Below are 19,667 nucleotides of genomic sequence, written 5' to 3'. Positions count from 1 at the left end.
GCATCCGACGCTTTGAATTCAATTCAATTCAAAGCGTCGGTCTTAACCATCTAAGACCATGGCTCACCCATTGCATGAAGCTCTCTGTGAACTGTTATGGAGCTAGTCCGAAGGCTACATGAAGTCTGGAGCTCTGTAGTGAGTGACTCTGCAGAAAGTTGGTGACTTCTGTGCACCATGCACCTCAGCATCTGCTGTGATTGTACTTGCTGTGAATGTTGACTAGTATGTCATGGCTTAGTTGCTGCCATTCTAAACCTCTTCTACTTTGTTATAATGTCAGACAGTTTACTGTGGAATATTTATGGTTGCTATCATGGTATACCATGCTGGAATTCACTCAGATCCTGGGAGCGACCCATTCTTTCACAAATGTTTGTAGAAGCAGTCTGCATGCGTAGGTGCTTGAATTTATGCATCTGTTGAAGTGTTTGGAACACCAGAAATTCAAGATTTGGATAGGTGAGTGAAGACTTTTGGCAATATAGTGTATTTACATTTGAACTATGAAGAGAGAAATAATATAAAAAGCAAAGATAACACACAAATGCAAAAATTGTCACACTGAAACATAAAGTGGCTGTATGGGAACTGGGAACTGCCCTCCAAGGATCCAAAAGACAACCAAAAAGACAAATCTTCAAAAATAACACTGAAACTAATGAAAAGAATTGCAAAGAGGTGGCACAGAGAAGCATAAAGGAACTATAAATAGAAGGAAAAAGAGCGGTTGCAAAGAGAAACGAAACCAGCACAAAGACTCATGACATCTTTGATATCTTGTAAGGTCGAGGGCCCTGCTGTGCGTCTGTCCTGGGGCCCCTGTCCTGTCAGTACGCTATGCTATAGCTCTTTGTTCCCTGCTCCTGTTTACAGAGCAAAACACCTCAGCCGTTACATAATTCTTGGACTTCCGAAGCGTCCATTCAGTTATTTTCCTCTCCTCACTGCGTACAAGAGGCTCGCGACCGCTGGCTGCTCCGCGCGAGCGAGCGAGCGAGCGAGACGAAATATGCATTGACGTCAAAAGCTAGCCGGACACGCGCGCGCGCACGACAAGTTCCGTCCTGCAACTCGATGAGCGGGCGCGCGGGCGCGGAGCTCGAGGACACGGAGAGAGTGTGAAGTGAGGCGGGCGGTCATGAGAAAAGTATGGACCGGGAACATGGGAGTGTTGTGAAAGATAGCAAGAAGCTGCCGACTCACACAGCAGAATTCAGCGGGGACACCGAGCGTGGAGCCGCGCAGTGACCGAAAGAGCCGCTCGCTACTCGGGATATTTACACGACAATGGTAAGTTAGCACCGCCGCCACCGCTGTATCTTCACAGCAGTAACGGCACTTTACTGCCGTAGCTCTGTCGGTGTCCGTGAGGTTGTTGGTAATGGTTGTTTTGGAGGATGACTACATGCGCGTGCGTGTGTGTGCCAACTCGGGACTGCAGTTGAGGCCAAGAAGAGAACAGCTGGCCTTAACACAAGTGTGGCAGCCCCGAGTCAGGATTACGGGGTGCAGTGGATGTGATACAACTGTACAACCGAGGACATTAGCACATATCTAAGACAGGGAGGCCTGATTCTGCCCGGAGAAGCTGTTCAGAGGGGCTTTAAATAGGCTGCCGATAATAGTGATGCTGCGTTATATACTGGTGATAAATAAATCATAGTATAAAAGGTTGTAGATGAAAAAAACAGTTGTCCGTTTTGATAAAATCATATGTCTGCCTCAGAATAGCTCAAAAGGGTCCTCTGAGCCTTTGTTTGAAATGATTGTTGTAGTTGTCAGTGTAATCAAGTGAACGCTAACTCAAAAGAGATGCAAAACAGTTAGAGAGAAGGCACAAAAACAAGCAGAGATGATGCCAAATACACTCAAAGCTCCCGTCAAAGAAGTGGAAAATGACTGCAAAGAGATGTTAAACAACTGCAGAGATACAACATGACAAAAAGTAGAGAAAAACAACTGTGGAAAGAGATGCACGGTGACTGCAGATACTCAAAACAACAGAAAAGTCACAGAGAAAAGCACTTAGAGATACAAAGAGATGCAAAAGTTTCTTCTGCTTATGGGAAGAAAAAAGTTGTGAAAACAACTACGGCGTGAGAAAAATAAAAGCTAAAAGTTTGGTGGAAAAAAAACAATATTAGCTACATTTTTAACACTAAAAACTAAACTGAAAGCAAGCAGACTCTGGGAAATAACTGAAACGAAATCAAAAAGAAAACAGAAATGTAAAAAACTGAATTGCAGGTAGGCACAAAAGAACAATCACACCGTGAAGCAAAGGGACTCTACAGAAATTATGGAATAACTACAGATACAGAGTACCTACAGAGATGCAAAACAACCCCTAAGAAACAGTATTTACAATTTTTTTTTAAGGTTTTATTCACTAAAGGGGCTATTAGCTGCCAATGGATACTTCAGAGGTGTAGAACAACGTTTTTTTTTTTTTTAATTTACTGGGCTTAAAGTTTTCCCACACAACAAAGATTTAATTTCTAGTAACTTTGAACAACATCTACTTTATTTTTCTGTTTTTCACCTTTATAGATGAACTCCCATCCGTGTGTTTACCTGTTTTCCTCCAACTGAATAACCTAATAAAAATCAAAAGAAAGCAGCAGTGAAGCTGGGGATGATATAATGATGATATCATCAGGTCTATTGCCACCTTGTGACCCTCTTAACCGAACTAATGACACACAAACACACTCGCGTACGCGCACAGATGTACATTATGGTTTCTTGTTACAGTATTGATTAAGCGTGCCATTTGTGCTTGATGGTGTTATTTGAGATGGAGCCAAACGCAGCCCCTCAGACAATAACACAATATTTTACACTCTGTTGCTCTTATTGCTAGACTGTAATTCTGCTACACTCTAATCTAGTCCTCGCTACTTAATTTAACCGTGTCCTGTTTTCTGTGCCTTTCGTTAAGCGATGTTTAATATCAGCCTCTTTCTGGTCCCGTGCCTGATGGGATGAGGCATTAGCGGCAGCAGCTGACCTCATCGAAAGCCCTTTTCCCTTTGGGCCAAAGGCCAAAATAATCAGCACAGTCAATTTAGTTTCATTGTGTTGTCATTTCTTTGTCCAACCAGGCGACTCTTCAGCAGTGAGGAACTTCGCTGCCTTGCACCTCCCCTCCCTTTTTTCAGTCTTTGACACCTTCACGCAACCAATTTCCACCTGCTCCCTTGTGAAGCCCCTCTCAGTTTCAAATATGGACTCCTCTGGAGGTATAAATGCTTCCCAGGATGAACATCCGGACCTGCAGAGCAGCCCTGGTCGCTCTGATCTCAGCGGACTGTACCATCTGGGTCGGACGTTGGGCAGGGGTCACTTTGCTGTTGTTAAACTGGGCCGTAATGTCAACTCGGGGCAACTGGTGGCTGTCAAGATGATAGACAAGACAAAACTAGATGTAATGGCAACGAGCCACCTCTTACAGGAAGTGAGGTATGAATGATAAAAAATAAAGATTGAACAGATACTGATCTCAGACTAAGAAGCTTGCTGTTCAAGATGAATGGTTGAAGCCATCTTTGTTTAAATGTGTCTCTCCATTATCAGATGCATGAGGCGGGTGCAGCATCCCAACGTGGTTCGCCTTTACGAGGTCATCGACACACCCACCACTCTCTACCTGGTGATGGAACTGGCTGAGGGTGGTGACCTCTACGACTACATCCTCCGCCACGAGGGAGGCGTGGCCGAGGTCACCGCCAAGCGTCACTTCGCCCAGATTGTGCGTGCTGTGTCCTACTGCCACCAGCTGCACGTAGTGCACCGGGACCTGAAGCCTGAGAACGTGGTTTTCTTCCCTCAGCAAGGCGCCGTCAAGCTCACTGACTTTGGGTTCAGCAACTTATTCCAGCCCGGGATGATGCTGGCCACCAGCTGTGGGTCGCTGGCATATTCTGCTCCTGAGATTCTGTTGGGAGAAGAGTACGATGCTCCGGCTGTGGGTGAGACAGAGAAAATTTATTTTCTTTTTTGTATCTATGTGTTGTTATTTTGTTTTGTTTTTTAAGCGCTGAGCTTGAGATCAGAGATTTTAAAGCTTCCAGGCAAACCTGGACAAAGGGAGGCAAACATAAAATGCAAATTAGTCTTATATAACATCATCATATTTAGAAATATCCGCTTTGTTGGCTTTGTTTTTATACTCTGTTATTATGGTAATATTTTGAGGGGGGAAAAACAATATTTGACAAACCGTTGAACAGTGGTAGAATGTAAGAGTATTTTTAGTAGGTTTATGATATATCCCACAGAAATACTCACAATACTCACACAATACTTCCTTGTGTTCCTAAATAAATTCCAAGTAAATAATTATATTGTAGTCATTAATTCTATATCTACATTTAATGAGGCAGTAATCAGCTGCCTCGACAGTGAGTTCCTCATCCTTTGGATGGACTAGCTTGCCTTCTTGGCCTGCTCTGCAAGCCTCCAGCTTACCTCAGATCTCCAGAACAGAAAAAAGGACTATGCACTCCAAGATAGTGAAGCTGGAGTCCATCTGGCTGCTGAACGAAAGCCTCGAGACAGCTGAACAACCACCATAATAGCAACATGCATGTCTCTACAGACACACTAGCCAGGAAAGACTGTAGGTAGTTGTTGTCTCAGTTATATAAAGTGTCAATAATAAACAAAATATATCTGGGTGGCCCTTTAAAGTACAGTGGGAAAAACTCGCAGTCCAGTAAAACCAGTGACAGGGGCTCATAAGTAGACAGGTGAGCACAAACTGCACTGGAGTGTTTGTATTATCAAACTTGAACATTTTTAAAGTGTAAATAGCAGACATTGGTCAGTTCTACCTCCTTAAATATGTGATAATGAACTTTGTTTTGTGTATTGGAATGCTTAAGTTGTTATGCATTCTAACACATACACGACGGAGAAATTAAAGCAGTCAGTGTGCTCTATTTTTTTCTCGTAAAATCGATTAATAGAGAAACAAATTTACAGATTTTTCAAAAAATGAAACGATTAAAGGCCTCTATACTTTTGAGCGATGCCCAGAGGTTGCATGCAGCATCAAAGTCTTTCTTTTCTTTGATTAGCATGTGTAATTTTGCCATCGAGGCTTCAATATCTGTTTCATGTCATTTAATTATTTTCCACTCTGAGCAGAGCAAACTTGCCTGAGGGTAAATTCAGTAGCTTTCTACCAGACGCCTTATCATTGTCGGCACCCACATCAGATTTTACCCATTCGTCATGGGAGCAAAGTTGTTAAAATATACATTTTCGTCTGAGGATTTTAACATTTCTTTTTCTTAACCTTAGATTAAGTAGTTTAGAAAAACTTACTTTTTTAAAGTCTGGTTGACGGCTGTTGAAGATCTTTTGTTCACACAGTAGAGTCAGCAGATTAGGTAAGATAAGATGAAGCTGTTTTGTCATGTGCTGTTGCCAATGGGTGGAAAAATTACTGATTGTGTTTGATGCAGCTGCAACAAACTGCTAACACAGTCAAAATTCACCAACAAGCCTGTATTGTCTGTTTCCGTGAGCCCAACTGTTTGTGTGGGTGAACAGTAGGTGCCCATATTTGTCTCTTTGACCCTGTGTAGGTATCCCTGTGCATTTCCTTGTGTCTCAGTGTGTCTCTTCCATATTTGTGTGCTAGTATGCAATTGTCTGTGTGTGTGTGTTTGTATATCCGTTGAGGATTAGTGTGTGTATCTGGGTCAGTCTAAGCAAGCCAGCCAGTCATGAGCCAACTGGGCACGTTCTGCAGAGGAACCAACCACTGCAGCTCACCAGCATGCCCCCACTCTGCATAACAAGCATTTGTGTGTGTGTGTATGTGTGCGAGAGGGAGATGAGGACAGAGACAGATAGCAGATAGAGAAACTACTGTGCATCACTGTTTATCCTTACTAGAAAGGCTGCTCTGTACTGTTGGGATTTGTGGGAGTTTAGAGGTGAAGCCGGCAGATAGATTGTGGGATTTGAGTTTATAGAAACAGAAGGAGAATTGAGGGATTTGGTCTTGCGCATCCCGGGGGGGGGCAGGCAAACTCAGCATGTGGGCTTCAGGGATGTCGGTGGTCTTATCTGCTAAGCTGGAATAGGCTGGATTTCGGCAAGGTCTGGTTGCCGTTCTGTCAACTACAAATGCATCTGTCTTGAATGTAAAATAGTTTGTGCTCTTGCAGAAGGGCTTTTACTGACATTTGCACATGTAAATGGATCAAAACAAGAAAAACTGTATTTTAAGAAACCAGTGCTTTGAATTTGCTATATTGTTTATGGGTGTCGTAAAGATGAGAATTGTGATCTGAAGAATCTTTTCACACGCACACATAACTTCAGCATAACTTACAAGTTGCATTAGTTCCTTTTTAATGTCACTTCCTGTTTCTAAAAGCGTCCACTCGAAGGGCGTCCATTGAAATCCATTTATTATTATTACATCCTTTAAGCCTGTTTTCTGCTTCACTTGACTCGAAGCGCATTTTTCTGTTCTATTTTTGCTCGTCTTAGTGTGACTCAAACTGTAGATTTCATGTTTATGTCGTCACTTTGACAGAAATGTACACTTCCATCACTCCGTGCACACATGCATCTATATATTCATGAATGTTTGTCGTAATCCTGAGCTGCACAGAAGAAGAGATGTCCCTCAGTGATCTCAGCTTAGTAAGATGACTCATAAACCTATCTTTGCGCGCGCACACACAGACTGCAGTCTGTGTCCGTTTGATATTTCAGTCTGATATAATCAGGCTGCTGTGGGGATTTTGTTTTATACTTTAAAGCCTGAAAGTATACTAGATGTACATCTGATAACTTTATACAGGATGTCACCAAACCAGTAAATCGACAAAGCAGCTTCTGTGGCTTTTCAAGGGGCTTACATGTACTATAATATTGGACTGACATGCAGGGGAGAGGGGATCTATTTTAACTGTTCAGCCTTCTTACCCACAGTTCTAGTTATGTGGTACAAAAAGCAATATAAAGCAGCAGCTAATAATCTGAAACTTCTCTTCAGGGGGGCAATAATTTGAAAGACACCATGCAGCATGCTCGGCAATGCTTGCTACCTAGATAGCATAACATTCTGTAAAGTCGGAGGATGAAGGATGAGAGCTCTTTCTGCTTCTGAGCTCAGAGCTCCTCCTTACACAGCGACAGGGAATCAAGTGAGGCCGAGATCATGCATGATGATAAAAAGTGTACAGAAAGTTTTGAAGAACTCCGAATGGAGATCGTACCAACGCTGCAACACTAATAAGCTTGCTGTATGCTGACTGTGTTTAAAAAAACAGCAGCAACAATAAGAGGTGTTGTATCTGGCAGAAGAAGATAACAGGCATCCTGCTAAGGACTGGCTCTGTACTAGCCCTTTGTCAGATGTTAATGTTTGTTAATGAAAGCATATGAGTACATTATTTACTTTTTTGGTTTAATTGGTTTTATTGTTTCTTTATGTATGATGACATTAAAACCTTCTAACAGCAGAGTGAAGCATTATAAACCAATAAAAATGTTGTCTTGTTCAAAAGTCATATTATTATTATTATTATTATTATTAATAATAATAATAATCATAATAAAACCCTAATATACTGTAAAACTTTCAAAATCTGCAGCCCAGCAATAGTTAACATGCAGCTTGATTGAAGACGTGGTGCTGGTGTTTGATGACGGTCATATGATTTAGAGTAGAGGCAGGAATGTCTGCAGGACTTCTTGCCTTTGAAAAAGATAAACACTGCAGTTACATAATATCTGCCCTTTACCGTGTGCGTGCATGTGTGTACGCTTTCTGCACTCTAAGTGTAATTGTTAGGCTTCACAGACCAAGGTCATCGTGTTAACGATATATGTGGGTCTTTTCCTTATTTTTCCCAGTCACTGGCTAATGAGAATTAGTTTGTCATAAATTAAAGAGGACAAAAATAGTAGCTTATCAGTGTGGGAAAGAGCTCTTCCTGAACAAATGTAAATATGACAGCAAGAGGTGAGTTATGACAAAGAGTAGGGCTGTGCAATATAGTTGCGGGAAATGTCAGATAAGAAAAAAGGAAGAGCTAAAGTGGTCGGGTATGTTCTGTACAGGAGGAACTTCTGCTTTTGGCTGATTATTCTGAGAGTCAGCTACAAATGTTTGTGTTTCTGACAGCTGGTTGCCATGGAAGGGTTCAGCAAAATGCACTAACGTTATAAAGATGGCATAATCAGAAAAAACCCCCAAATGTGATAGAGGAAAAGCTGCTTTTTTACAGACTGAAACATTAAATGTATGGGCTTTTTTTGTGTCAGTTAGATTCTCTAAATACCTACATGCTAGATACAGTGCTTAGTAAGTGAGAAACAGTAATGAAATCTGGGGGTTACAGGTGGCTTTGAACTCTTTGATGTGCTCTCCAGTGTTGACAAATGTGTTAAGTCTTTGTATCTGGCTGCCACATCATACACACCACTCATTTGTCTGCTTTAGGGTGGAGGGTCATGACTGCTCATTACCCAGTGGGGAGTAGCACATGTAAAGCCCCCTCTGAACATCCTATTTTAGACCAAGGAAGAGCTTCTTTACCGAGAGGTTTTCCGCACAAAACCTCTTTGTTGGTGTTTTCATATCAACCTCAAGGCTGCTTGACTGTTTGTAGCAACAAGTACTTTTCCAAAGCTTGAAAACCACAGCACCAGCAACGTTGACACATACTAGGAAGTATAATGGTGCAGTGAACAGATTATCTCTTAGCAACTAAATCCAAAAACAGATGCATCCTTCTTGGGGGGAATATTGTGCAACAGTGTGCATCAGTCGATGTTTCTGGGCACAGCATGTGATTTGTAATGGCTCTCTCTTAGGACCTAAGAAATGCTTTTCAACTTTTTTTTTTCTTGTTCTTTTAAACAGTCTTTGCTGTCACCCGCCCGAAAGTAGCCTAAAGGGTTATTCTGTGTCAGGTCAGCAAACGCTTCCCACCTGACCATCTCAATCCAGGAAAATGATGCACTTTCTTTTAATAGGAATTCAACATTAAACATGCATTTTGGCATATTTTTTAAAATTCCAGTATTTCAGAATTTCATGTTGGATAAGAGAGCAACATGAAAGCAACATGGCTTTCTGTGATACCAGGGCGGGGGGAAATTTTCTGTTAATTTAATGAACTGATGGCATATCCATAAATGAAATTGATTGCTAAAGTATTTTAAATGGCATCATCCTATTCTGAATAAATAAATACATTCTTAATGTGTTAAACTTCAGTAGTCAGTGTAAGGCTTCAGTCACACAGGCCTGGAGACCTGTCGGCAACCAGCATATTATCTGAGGTGGAGATATCTGGTAGTTACTGGTTGATTACATGGCCAGTTGGCCAGTGGCTTCTGGAGATTTCTGGAAATTGCTAGCTGAATTGGTCACAAAAAAAGTGTACAGTGCTGCACCGAAAACCTCCTTGCAATTGCTTAGGTTGCCTGCAGGTTGCCATGGTCACCAGTACTTTGTATTACTCATCAAATGGCAGTGAAATTGTGACCAAATGTGTTGGTTGCAGCAGTAAGATACAACTTTTATTTTGAAGGTGTTTACAGTGTCACTATAGTTTGGTGAGAAAATAGCGAGCATTTGCAGACGAATCGGTACGTGTCATGCAAACTGAAGGCAACAGCAGCAATCTGTTAGCAACTAAAGCAGTCATTAGCAGGGTTTTGGTGCAGCAGCCACTCACCAGTCAGTTGAGACTGTTCTTATATAGACATTTTTCCCAGAGATTTCCAAGGAGGTCACCAACTGGTCTCTATTTTAAGATATCAATGGCACAGCAAAATAAGTTCCTGACTTTGTCATAAGAGTGCCTACAGAGCAAAACCTTGTTTGAATACTTTTCTGTTGTGTTTAAGGGGGGAATTGTACTTCCTGACTAGTTCAGCTACTTTTGTGTGGACTCTCCAGTCTGCTCACTGTAAGCTTCACATTTGTTTTAAGGGGATGAACACATGATTCAGTAGCAATATTAGTAAAATTACATTTACCAGAACAACCTGAAAAGTATCTGTATGAATGCCAGTTTTGGTCCAGAATAGTTCGCTAAATGTAATTTGCCTGAATTTTTGATACGCACTGCAAAAAATTTTTATAAAAACTGTCACATTATTTCATTAATGTTCCAATTTAGCATTTTGGCTGGTGTTGTTATTTAGTATTGTTTTAAGTTTATTACTGCATTTCTTTTGAAGTAACACAGTTTCATGTCAAGGTAACCACACCAGATGACTTCACAGTTATTAAAATAATATGAGTATGTATTTTCATGTATTGACAACTTCCTTCCTTATCAAGATTTTTATGAAAGACTTAGAAGATAATCATATCAAAATAATAACATTTCCCAAGATCATGAGAAATTCCTGTAATACTGTGTATTCATCAGTTACTGATGATCTAACAGCATTTTTCATGCTGGCCAAATGTGGGCAAAAAAAGGGCTGCATTTATATTTAGTCTGAACTTGAGGACCCGTTGGAAACGAGTCAGCTGTGCTGACCCTTTCTGACGTATTTGGCCTTGAAAAGTGTACTTAAAAGGAGATGGCCCCAGTAGAGAACCACAGATCAGTCATTAACTCTTTGAAGCTGCAGTGAATTCTGTGCACGAGGTTTTGTATCGCAACAGTTTTCATAGTTTAACTTATTTTCTAATGTGATTCAGCCTATATCTGCATCTGGTTTGTGTTTACTTTGTATGGATGTATGTGTGTGTGTCTGCTGTTGATCTTTGTGCTGTCAGCAGGCCACTAATGCATGGTAAGAATGTGTGATATTCCCCAGTGAGCAGAGAAAAGTACACTCCCAGCACTCAGTGGTTTCTCCTCCCTGTTGCATAATACGTCCCTGGACCAATATTAGCGTGTGCATGAGCGTGCGTGCGATAGTCGTGTGGTGAGAACTGAGGGCTCTTGTTTGGACTGTCATGAGAACAATGTGGAACAATGGCTGGATGTCTGATCACATACGGGGCTGTTACATGTGAGAATCACTGGATGGAGGAGGATTTGAATGTACCACAATGTTTTATTATACTCCTAAAAATATTTTTGAAATCCTTTTATGTCTGACTTACTCAGGATTTAATAAGGAGGGTTTTGTTTTGTGTTATTATAATGGTGTGTGTAGCTACAGGCACACTGCATCTCTGCAGTTTCAGGATTATCTGTGCCTAAAACATGTCCACTATTATGTGTTATTTTAAACTAATGTGAACTAAATTAGTTGCAAAACTGATTGCACTGCAAGTGTGCTGTGTCCACAAGGGCTTCAATTCTGAGAAATGGATGTCGATATTTAGGAAACAAAGAGCATCTCAGGGTTATGGTTAGCAGTCTAGCAGTCTCAGGTAATACATGTGTCATTTTTATTATTAACTCTAAACCTCCCCCACATTTTCCGTATAAATGTTATTTATTGTGGTTACTGCTCGTCTTTCTTGTAGCACCAGTGTGGGACATCTCTCCAGTTTCATTGAACTATTGCATAAAGTTTGACAATTATGTGGTTTGCCTATGCAGCTACCCCATAGGATGTGGTCATCAGAGACCACATTTACTTACTTCTGGTGCAAACATTTCGTCCTATAAGCAGGCCTGAAATATGACAGATACCAGGTTACTCCTAGTAGGATTTCAAAGGGTAAAGAGTTCGAACATGTGCATCCGGTGCTTTAAATGGAACAAATCGAATCGGCAGATTGCTGATTCACTTTGTTCCATTGAATCTTTTTTTTTTTTTTATTTTTTACTGGAAACAAAACATTTGTGTGTAGCGTGTTAGCATGTGTCTGTTAGCACTGAATGCAATAACCTTTAAAATCAGAATCAGAATACTTTACTAATCCCTAAGGAAATTGTGTGGGTTACAGTTGCTCTAAGACAGTAACAGACTAACCTAATTAAATAATATGATATATTACAAAGAAAGATCACTAATATATACAAATCACTTAAATATCAAGACTATTATAGAGGTGAAATATATATGATTGACATTTAACTCTAACCTGTAAGACATTTGTTATTTTACTGTAGAGCATGTGCAAAGGGTGGAGCTATTACGGTGTGTACAGTGTATTACATGGAGGAGTTGTACAGGGAGATGGCCACAGGCAGGAATGATTTCTTGTGTCGTTCAGTGGTGCTTTTTGGTTATCTCAGTCTCTCCAATCTGTTCAATGTGTCTCAGATCTAAAAACCAGTCTGCCTACGGCCCAAGTCCATTCTCTCCCACTCTTTCCCTTTTATTGTCAACTAGTAAAAGTTTTGAAAAAGCCCTCCAAAATAAAAATAAAAAATAGCTGGGGTATATGTGTAAATTAATTAATTTCAAAAGACGAAGCGATTGTCATACATAACATAACTAAACTCTAAAAAGCACTTGTTGTACTACTACTGTTTTATTTGTACTCATTTCTTTGTTTCATTAAGAAAAAGGGAAATCGAGGCAGCAATTTATTGACATATGCAAACATAAATGGAAATACAGTGTAAGGCGGGTCTTTGTTTTTTGTTTTTGTTTTCCTGGTTCTTAAGGTCATGATTTTCAGATACTGTTTCTGTGTTGCTGATAGATTTAAGGGACTCCCACTTCTTCTTTTTGTCCAATTTCCTCAAATTTATTTTGCTGAAATATGGTAAGTTTTCAGCTAATCCCTCTTTGGTAATCATCCTGTAGGTACAAAACTGCTATTTTATGCATGTCTCTTGGCATTTTTCAACTAAATTCAAATAGAGAAATCTGATCAAACTGTCTGCTTTTGCAACAAAGTATCTTTCTGGATGACTTTTTGGTCTCGTTTAGTAATATCAAGTCTCTTTTGATACAGCGTGATGTTCATTTTTTTAAACGTCAGTTCTCTTCAGATTTAAACTGGTTGTGTCACTGACAAATGTTACTAAATGAGCACGCTGTGTCCCCTTAGTTCATTATCTCATAACACAACCTCATTAACCAGTGATGATTGTCTTTCTCACAGTCAGGAGTACAGCTTAATATTTTATTACTGGTGTGGACAGTTAGTTTGAACCGAGATTATTGTTCATGTTGTGATATCACTGATGTCACAGGTTGAGCCTTAAGCTGAATTAAAGGACAAGTAATATGAGCTGGTTAATGAAGGATTGATAGTTAAGAAGCTGAGGCACTAAAGTCTTTAGGATTTCGCCCCTTGGAACGGTCAATGTTTTTGAATGTAGTTATTTGAATTCTGACGAGCGTTACGGCTTTTACCAGACCTCGCCTGCTTTAACCATGCATTAACAGCCCCTCAGAGGTATCGCAGTACAGGCATGACAAGTGTTTGTATCATAGTTTCAGTCTCGGTTTCACAGCTGTAATTCTTCTGCAGGAAAGAACACAAAAGATATGTAAATACGCTTAAAAAAATTAGTTTTAATAGCTTTATATGTGGAGCGCAGTCTTCCCTGAAGAATCCACAGTGGAGGGGAAAACTGAAAGATTAGCAGCAAAAGCTGTAAAATCAAGGTCAGACCACTTTAATTACCCTTTAGGTCGCACACGAAGGAAACGGGATATCAGCAGAGACAGGTTTTAGCGATGAAGATTTACGATCTGTGATATTTACAGTGTTACATTGGGGCTGGCACACAATGCAAACAGTGTTCAGTGTTCTTTTTTCCAGTGTTTGGGAAGCAACACGAGAAGAGGCATAAAAGATAGAAGGGAGTTCATTCTCAGAATAGCACAACACCACAACAAGCCATCTGTTTGTTATGGCCTTCAGCCCTCAGATCGCTTTCCTCAGCTTGCGTGAGTTTCCTTGACCCGGCTGCTGTGTTCTTGCCTCACTGAGGCCGTTTTGAGTGTGAATCGACTTCCTCTTGCTACATCAGGACGGGAGAGGGAGGGTAGGCAAGTGGAAAAGGGGAAGGAAAGGGAGGAGACGGGAAAAGGGCACGCTGTCAGCAGTGCTGTCGGTCAGGAAGCCCGGGCATGTGTGAATGTGGTTTTACAGTCGGGGTCAGGAGCGCTTAGCCGAGTTGTCTACAGCTTAGCGCTTAAAGTTTTGACTCTTAAAAACCGGAAATCCAGCTGTTACTCACAAGCTTTCCTCTTAGATTGTTTCACGTCATTGAGGAATGCAGTAGTTTAATCTGACCTGCTCTGTTGTGTGTACCCTGACCCTAGACCTCACTGCTGCTCTAAGGCAGACAGGAGACCACTTGAGATCAATGAGTAGAGCTACATTCAAAAAGGCAATTTTTTTAAATACCCTATCTGACCCGTGGAGCTCGGAGTATTCTAACTATGATGAGAGAGCAGAGGGATGGGAGGCTATTTTCAGTCTGGAAATTATTTGCTATTTAAGGCTAATTTTTGTGATTTTTGTGTGTGTGTGTTCCAGATATCTGGTCTCTGGGGGTGATCCTCTACATGCTGGTGTGTGGAGTCCCTCCCTTCCAGGAAACCAACGACAGCGAGACTCTGGTCATGATTTTGGACTGTCGTTACTCCATTCCTGAACATGTGTCTGACGAGTGCAGAGAGTGAGTAAAATCTTAGCTTACAATCAAGGTCCTCTCAGGCCAGATCTTCAGAGGAAGAAAAAGGTTTTATTATTCTGAATGCTTTATTTTTGATTTCTCTGCCAGAGGGTTCTGCTGTTCAGTAGATGAGTTAAAAATCTGCTGACCGTAAAATCATCTCATTAGCGTGCGTTTCACTGAATAATTTCAGTGTCCTAGTTTCCTCAAAGGCTCCATTACCCTGCTGCACATATAGTTCTCCCTAACAGTGTGAGAATCATCCCAGACATTGCAACACAGAAACTTCTGGGTCTTTAGTTTTGCTAATCCGGAAACAAAATACAGCTCACAGGTGCACATCTGTCTTCACAATCTTACCTTCACTCCTAACAGTCTGAACCAAAACACACAAACTGGGTTAACATCGGGACAGCGTTAACACCTCCAAACCCAGTTAAAACCTCTGCAGGATGTCCTGTCAACATAAACGTGGAAGTTCTCAAATCCTAATAAGTCAATTCAAATACACAACATTAATTTTCAAAAATCAGATATGTATTTTCTTGCCTGTTGTCCACATTGATGTAATTTTGTTGTGGGTTTTTTTTTTTTATGAGAAAAGGAGAGAATTGGGAGCTAGATGTTACGCCCCCACTCACAAGGAGATTACCTCTGATTGGATCACTTCCAAACCTTTCTACATAACTTCATTAGTTTGATCTCTGATCTTGGATCTGGTCTCTGGAGGATATTTTCATCTTGTTTTAATTTGTTGATAAAAGTGTCAGTACACGTCATCTTTTTTTTTTTTTTTTTTTGTCCTTGTGCATTCATTTTTACCCCTTAGCTGAGCAGGCGGCGTGAACACGATAACTCGAGGCAACGCAGGATTATGATATTGACTACTACTAAATATCCTAAACAAGTTCAAATTTCAATGATCTCGATCAAAGGGTCAGAGGTCAAATTTTCTGAAAAACTTGAGAATCCCATAACTCAAGCAGGAAGTCACATAGGATATTGACATTTATACCACAGGTGCATCTACTAAGAGTCTGAGGGTCCGCATTGGCGACCGCAAATATTTTTATTAGTTATCGTCTTGTTTTTTTGTGAGGGAAAAGGTCATTGAAAAAAAATGTGATGTAAATTTGGTCTGAGCGACATGTCACACTGGGTTCTTTTGTTTACCAAAGTGTTGTGGAGTCAAATGTAAGGCCATCTGTGCATCAGCTAAAGCTTGCAGAAAATTGGGTCATTCAGTGGGGCAGTGATTACAAGCACAGCAGCAAATCTACAACAGAATGACTGAAAAAGAAAAGAATCAAGGTGTCAAAGTCCAGACCTCCATCTGACTGTAATGCTGTGCAAGCACCAATCTTTTTTGTTCTCTGTGTTATGAAAGAGGGAAGTTCAGATTACTGGCCAGTAAACCAACAATAAATCTGACTTTCAGCAGCACGCCACTTTTTAGGCTCATTTCACGGTTCTTGTCATCATCGAGCCGTTTCCGTACGACACAGGCACCATTAGAAATACATCGTTTACACACCGTTTTTTATTTACATCACAAGTGGGGAGTCAAGGGCCTTAGCCTTGAATACCAAAGAGTGTGTGTGTAAAAAAAAACAAAACAGAAGCTTTATTTCCATCTTCCTCCCCAAAGGTTTTTTCCAGCTTGTCTTCGGTCTTCTGAGGTTAAAAAGGCAACAGCCATAAATACTCTCTGCCCTGTGGTTTTTGTAAGATTATCTGCAGCAGCAAACACATCCTCGAACATCTGACCCGGCACTTGTCATATGACTCTGCCCTCGGTCACACAATGGTGTGTTTCAATTGAGAAGAGGAGCTGAATAGAACAGAAGATCCTTCTGGACATACGGGTTTTAATAAGTGTGCCGATGGCCTAGATCAGATCAGATCAGAATCAGGCCGTTTTCTGTGTCAAATCAGTCGCTCCAAAAGCTTATCGCTTAAAGTATAACAGACGTTTACATCAGCTCCATCAAACAATAAAATTCTCTGTCTTTCCTGTCAGTCTGATCTCCAGGATGCTGCAGAAAGATCCATCTCGCCGCTCCTCACTTGATGAGATTGAGGCTCACCACTGGCTCCAGGGGTTGGATAATGCCCTCCTCAGTCCAGAGGCCCCACCGCACTGGCTCTCAGGGGCCCTTTCTCCCAGCTCTCCCCACTCAGGAGTGCCTGAGTGCGGGGATCTACTCGCTGCAAGGCCATCGTCTGAAAAGCCCTTCCCTGCTCCGTGGCAGCCCAGCCTCAGCTTCACCCTGCGTCCACCTCCAGCTGAAGAGCCTCCCATCACCAAGAACCTTCCTGCACTTCAGCAGATCTGTGAGGAGGAGGAGGAAGAAGAAGAAGAGGAGGAGGAGGAGGAGGAGGAGGAAGAGAACGAAAGTATGATAAAAGAAGGGGAAGGCTCTGCCTCTTTACTAGAGGGAGAGCCAGAAAGAGAAACTAAAAAGACACAGGATGGAGCAGACAGTCAAGACAGCAGTGAAGAGGAAGAGTTAAGAAGCTCATTGGAGGTGATGAAGGAGGGGGACAAAGCAGAGGTGGAGACAGAAATCAAAACTGAAGACAGTGGGTGTGTGATTTCAGATCAGCCAGTCAGTCATGGAGACAGGCTGGTCAGTCAGATTCCTGAAGTCTCGCCATTCTCCCAGCTGGCTTTGGGTGTGCCGTGCTGTCAGGGCCAGCATGACATCACAGCCCGAGAGGAAGGAAAGGACGAGGAGGTGGAACCCAACAACAACACCAACAAACCCCGTCCTCCTCTCCCTAAACCTGACCCCCGTCACTCCCCGGTGTCCTCCGCCAGGCGGAACAAGATGGAGGTGCAACGAGGAGGACGAGAAGGCGACACGGGAGGAGAAAGCGGTAGAGATGACCTCTTAACAGACAGGTGTCAGCCCCACAGCGCAGCGACGACCCGGGAGGAGTCTGCCCCGAGGGTGGAGCAGGGAAAACGGCACAGCGTGAAGCTTCGTGAGCGTCTCTTTCAGTTTCCTCTGTGTGAGAAAGCTCTGGCCTTCAACATACCGACACACAACAAGCCCAAGATCCTGCCGCTGGCTCAGTACAACTGCTGCCACGTGCTCTAAGTGAAACCGGCCCCGGCGATATTTGTTGTGCTGCTTCCACATTAGGGAGACAAGGGCTGTTTAGCAGTCCGCGGGTCATCGGCTACCGAGAACAAATCGCGTGAAGCGGCAGACCGCTGAGCTCGCTGCTGAGGCTTTCTGCCGCTGAGTGTACATGAAGGAACGTGTACAGCTTCATACGTGCAAACACTCCGCCCTAGCACTTTGCTCGTCTGGTAAACACCCAGAGAGCTGGTGCTGAGAACAGTAGTCAAACTTAGTAGAACCTCGTCCCTTTGCTGCTGTGTACAGGAGCCACCACAGAACTAAACGAGAGTGTTTCCAATGTGTAGCTTAGAAACTTTACTGGACCTAACTGTATATGAACTTGGGAGACTGAAGAAAGAAGGTGATGGAGAGAGAAGAGAGAGAGATCTGATAACCACAAGCAGTTTTTATTGAATAAGCTAAAGTCCATTTTATTTGTTTGATGGTGCCTAACAGGATAAAATGGATTCATACTTCACATCACAGCGGTGTCATTTTAGTCTCGACTGCAAAAGCTCTGAAAGTCATTAATTGATTATCTTCTACAGATTCCTTATTTTATTACATATGTATAAGACGGACCTTTAAACTAGAGCTGCAAGTGTTATTTTTATTATTGATCAGTCAGCCAAATATTATGATGGATTTGTTTATTTTATCAGAAAGGGTGTTTGACCAGTGGACCAAAACCTGAATTCTCTTTAAATTGAGACTAAAAAAGAGGTTTTAAAAAAATAGACAGATTTGACATCATGAGAACATCGACTGTTGGATTTTTTTGTTGGAGAAAAACAGATAATTATTAAAATAGCTGCAGATTTTTTTGGGATGCACAGATGTATTATGTGACCGTCTACGCGCTTTATTTGGAATCTGATTCTGCTGCAGAGTAGCACTACTTTCCTTTTGCACATCCTGCCTGTGTTTGAAAGCTCTTATTATAAGCTGTTGTAAAGAAAGACTGAGACTGTTATGATATGATAGGACAGAGATGATATGATTTCCTGTCCTCTTAATCCTTGTTTCATACATATATAAATATATATTAATAGAATGGCTTGTCCTAATTTACCATATAAAGTGTTTCTAGACTCACTGGTCACTGATTGGGATGCAGATCTTCCATTTTTCTTTTTAATTCTGCTAAACATGGTAACTTTTTTTATTATTATTATTATTATTATTATTTTGGATGAGCAGATATGATGTTCCTTGATTAATTTTTTTTATAATGTGACAAAGATATGAATTCTCTAAAGAGATATGTGACTTTGCGCATGTTAATACTGTCATTTATCACAATATACCTCCACGTGTCTTGGACCTGACGGGACAGTCGTTGTTTCTATGTTCTCGTGTGACTGTAATTACCTTGAGGTAACCCACTGAATAATGAATTGCACACAGTACGACTACTGTAGCTGGCAGCTTTTAACAAGCGGTGTCCGGGGACTGGATGGCTAGATTCGTTGATCATTCGGCCCCAACCACAATGGCTTGTTATTGTGTAGCCGAGGAGACTCTCCATGTGGGATTATTTTGACATACAATGGCTCTGTGTGTTCTGTATTTTTTCCTTTTCGACGCAAATACAAAGGTGTAATGTTTTGTGGGGTGACAGAAGGTCAAAGCTGTACAATAAGCTACATCTTGCTCCTATAGTTCAGTAACCAGAGCTTGCTGTTGTCAGTCACTGCAGCTTCATGAGCTCAACAAATTGGATTTCTCATCAGGACCCGCCATCATTGGTTCCCCACCTACATAAAGAGCGGCCGTCACGTGAAATCTGATTATCGCTCATGTTTCATCAGCCGTGGAAGCATAAAATCTGTGCAGTAGAGGGATAAAATTATTTGCTTCTGTGTGATTGCAGCCTGTCTTTCCTCAGTGTGTCTCTGTCTACTGACCTGCATTATAACTAGGACCACATCTCTATGGAGCCATGAACTTATTTTTCTGTATTTATTTATTAAAATGGAATAAGTCAGCAGGA

At 41.5% G+C, this 19,667-nt stretch overlaps 1 protein-coding gene across 1 annotated transcript; it reads left to right on the top strand.

Moving 5' to 3' along the window:
- Positions 1–970: 970 nt before the first annotated feature.
- On the top strand, positions 971–19,667 carry snrkb (SNF related kinase b). The gene is made up of 5 exons (XM_005950915.3): positions 971–1,293; positions 3,108–3,465; positions 3,580–3,974; positions 14,405–14,546; positions 16,564–19,667. Exons 2-5 carry the CDS (start codon positions 3,230–3,232, stop codon positions 17,645–17,647), a joined length of 1,857 nt encoding a protein of 618 aa, XP_005950977.1. The 5' UTR covers positions 971–1,293; positions 3,108–3,229; the 3' UTR covers positions 17,648–19,667.

Source organism: Haplochromis burtoni, unplaced genomic scaffold (genome assembly GCF_018398535.1).
Source record: "Haplochromis burtoni strain Fernald_Lab_line unplaced genomic scaffold, NCSU_Asbu1 Contig_887, whole genome shotgun sequence".
In the NCBI taxonomy this organism is placed as follows: domain Eukaryota; kingdom Metazoa; phylum Chordata; class Actinopteri; order Cichliformes; family Cichlidae; genus Haplochromis; species Haplochromis burtoni.
This window is presented reverse-complemented; position numbering and strand designations above follow the sequence as displayed.

Coding starts and splice junctions, on each gene's coding strand:
- snrkb (XM_005950915.3), top strand. CDS start 3,230: ATGGACTCCTCTGGAGGTATAAATGCTTCCCAGGATGAACATCCGGAC. Junction 3,466..3,579: donor CACCTCTTACAGGAAGTGAG/GTATGAATGATA, acceptor CTCCATTATCAG/ATGCATGAGGCGGGTGCAGC. Junction 3,975..14,404: donor GTACGATGCTCCGGCTGTGG/GTGAGACAGAGA, acceptor TGTGTGTTCCAG/ATATCTGGTCTCTGGGGGTG.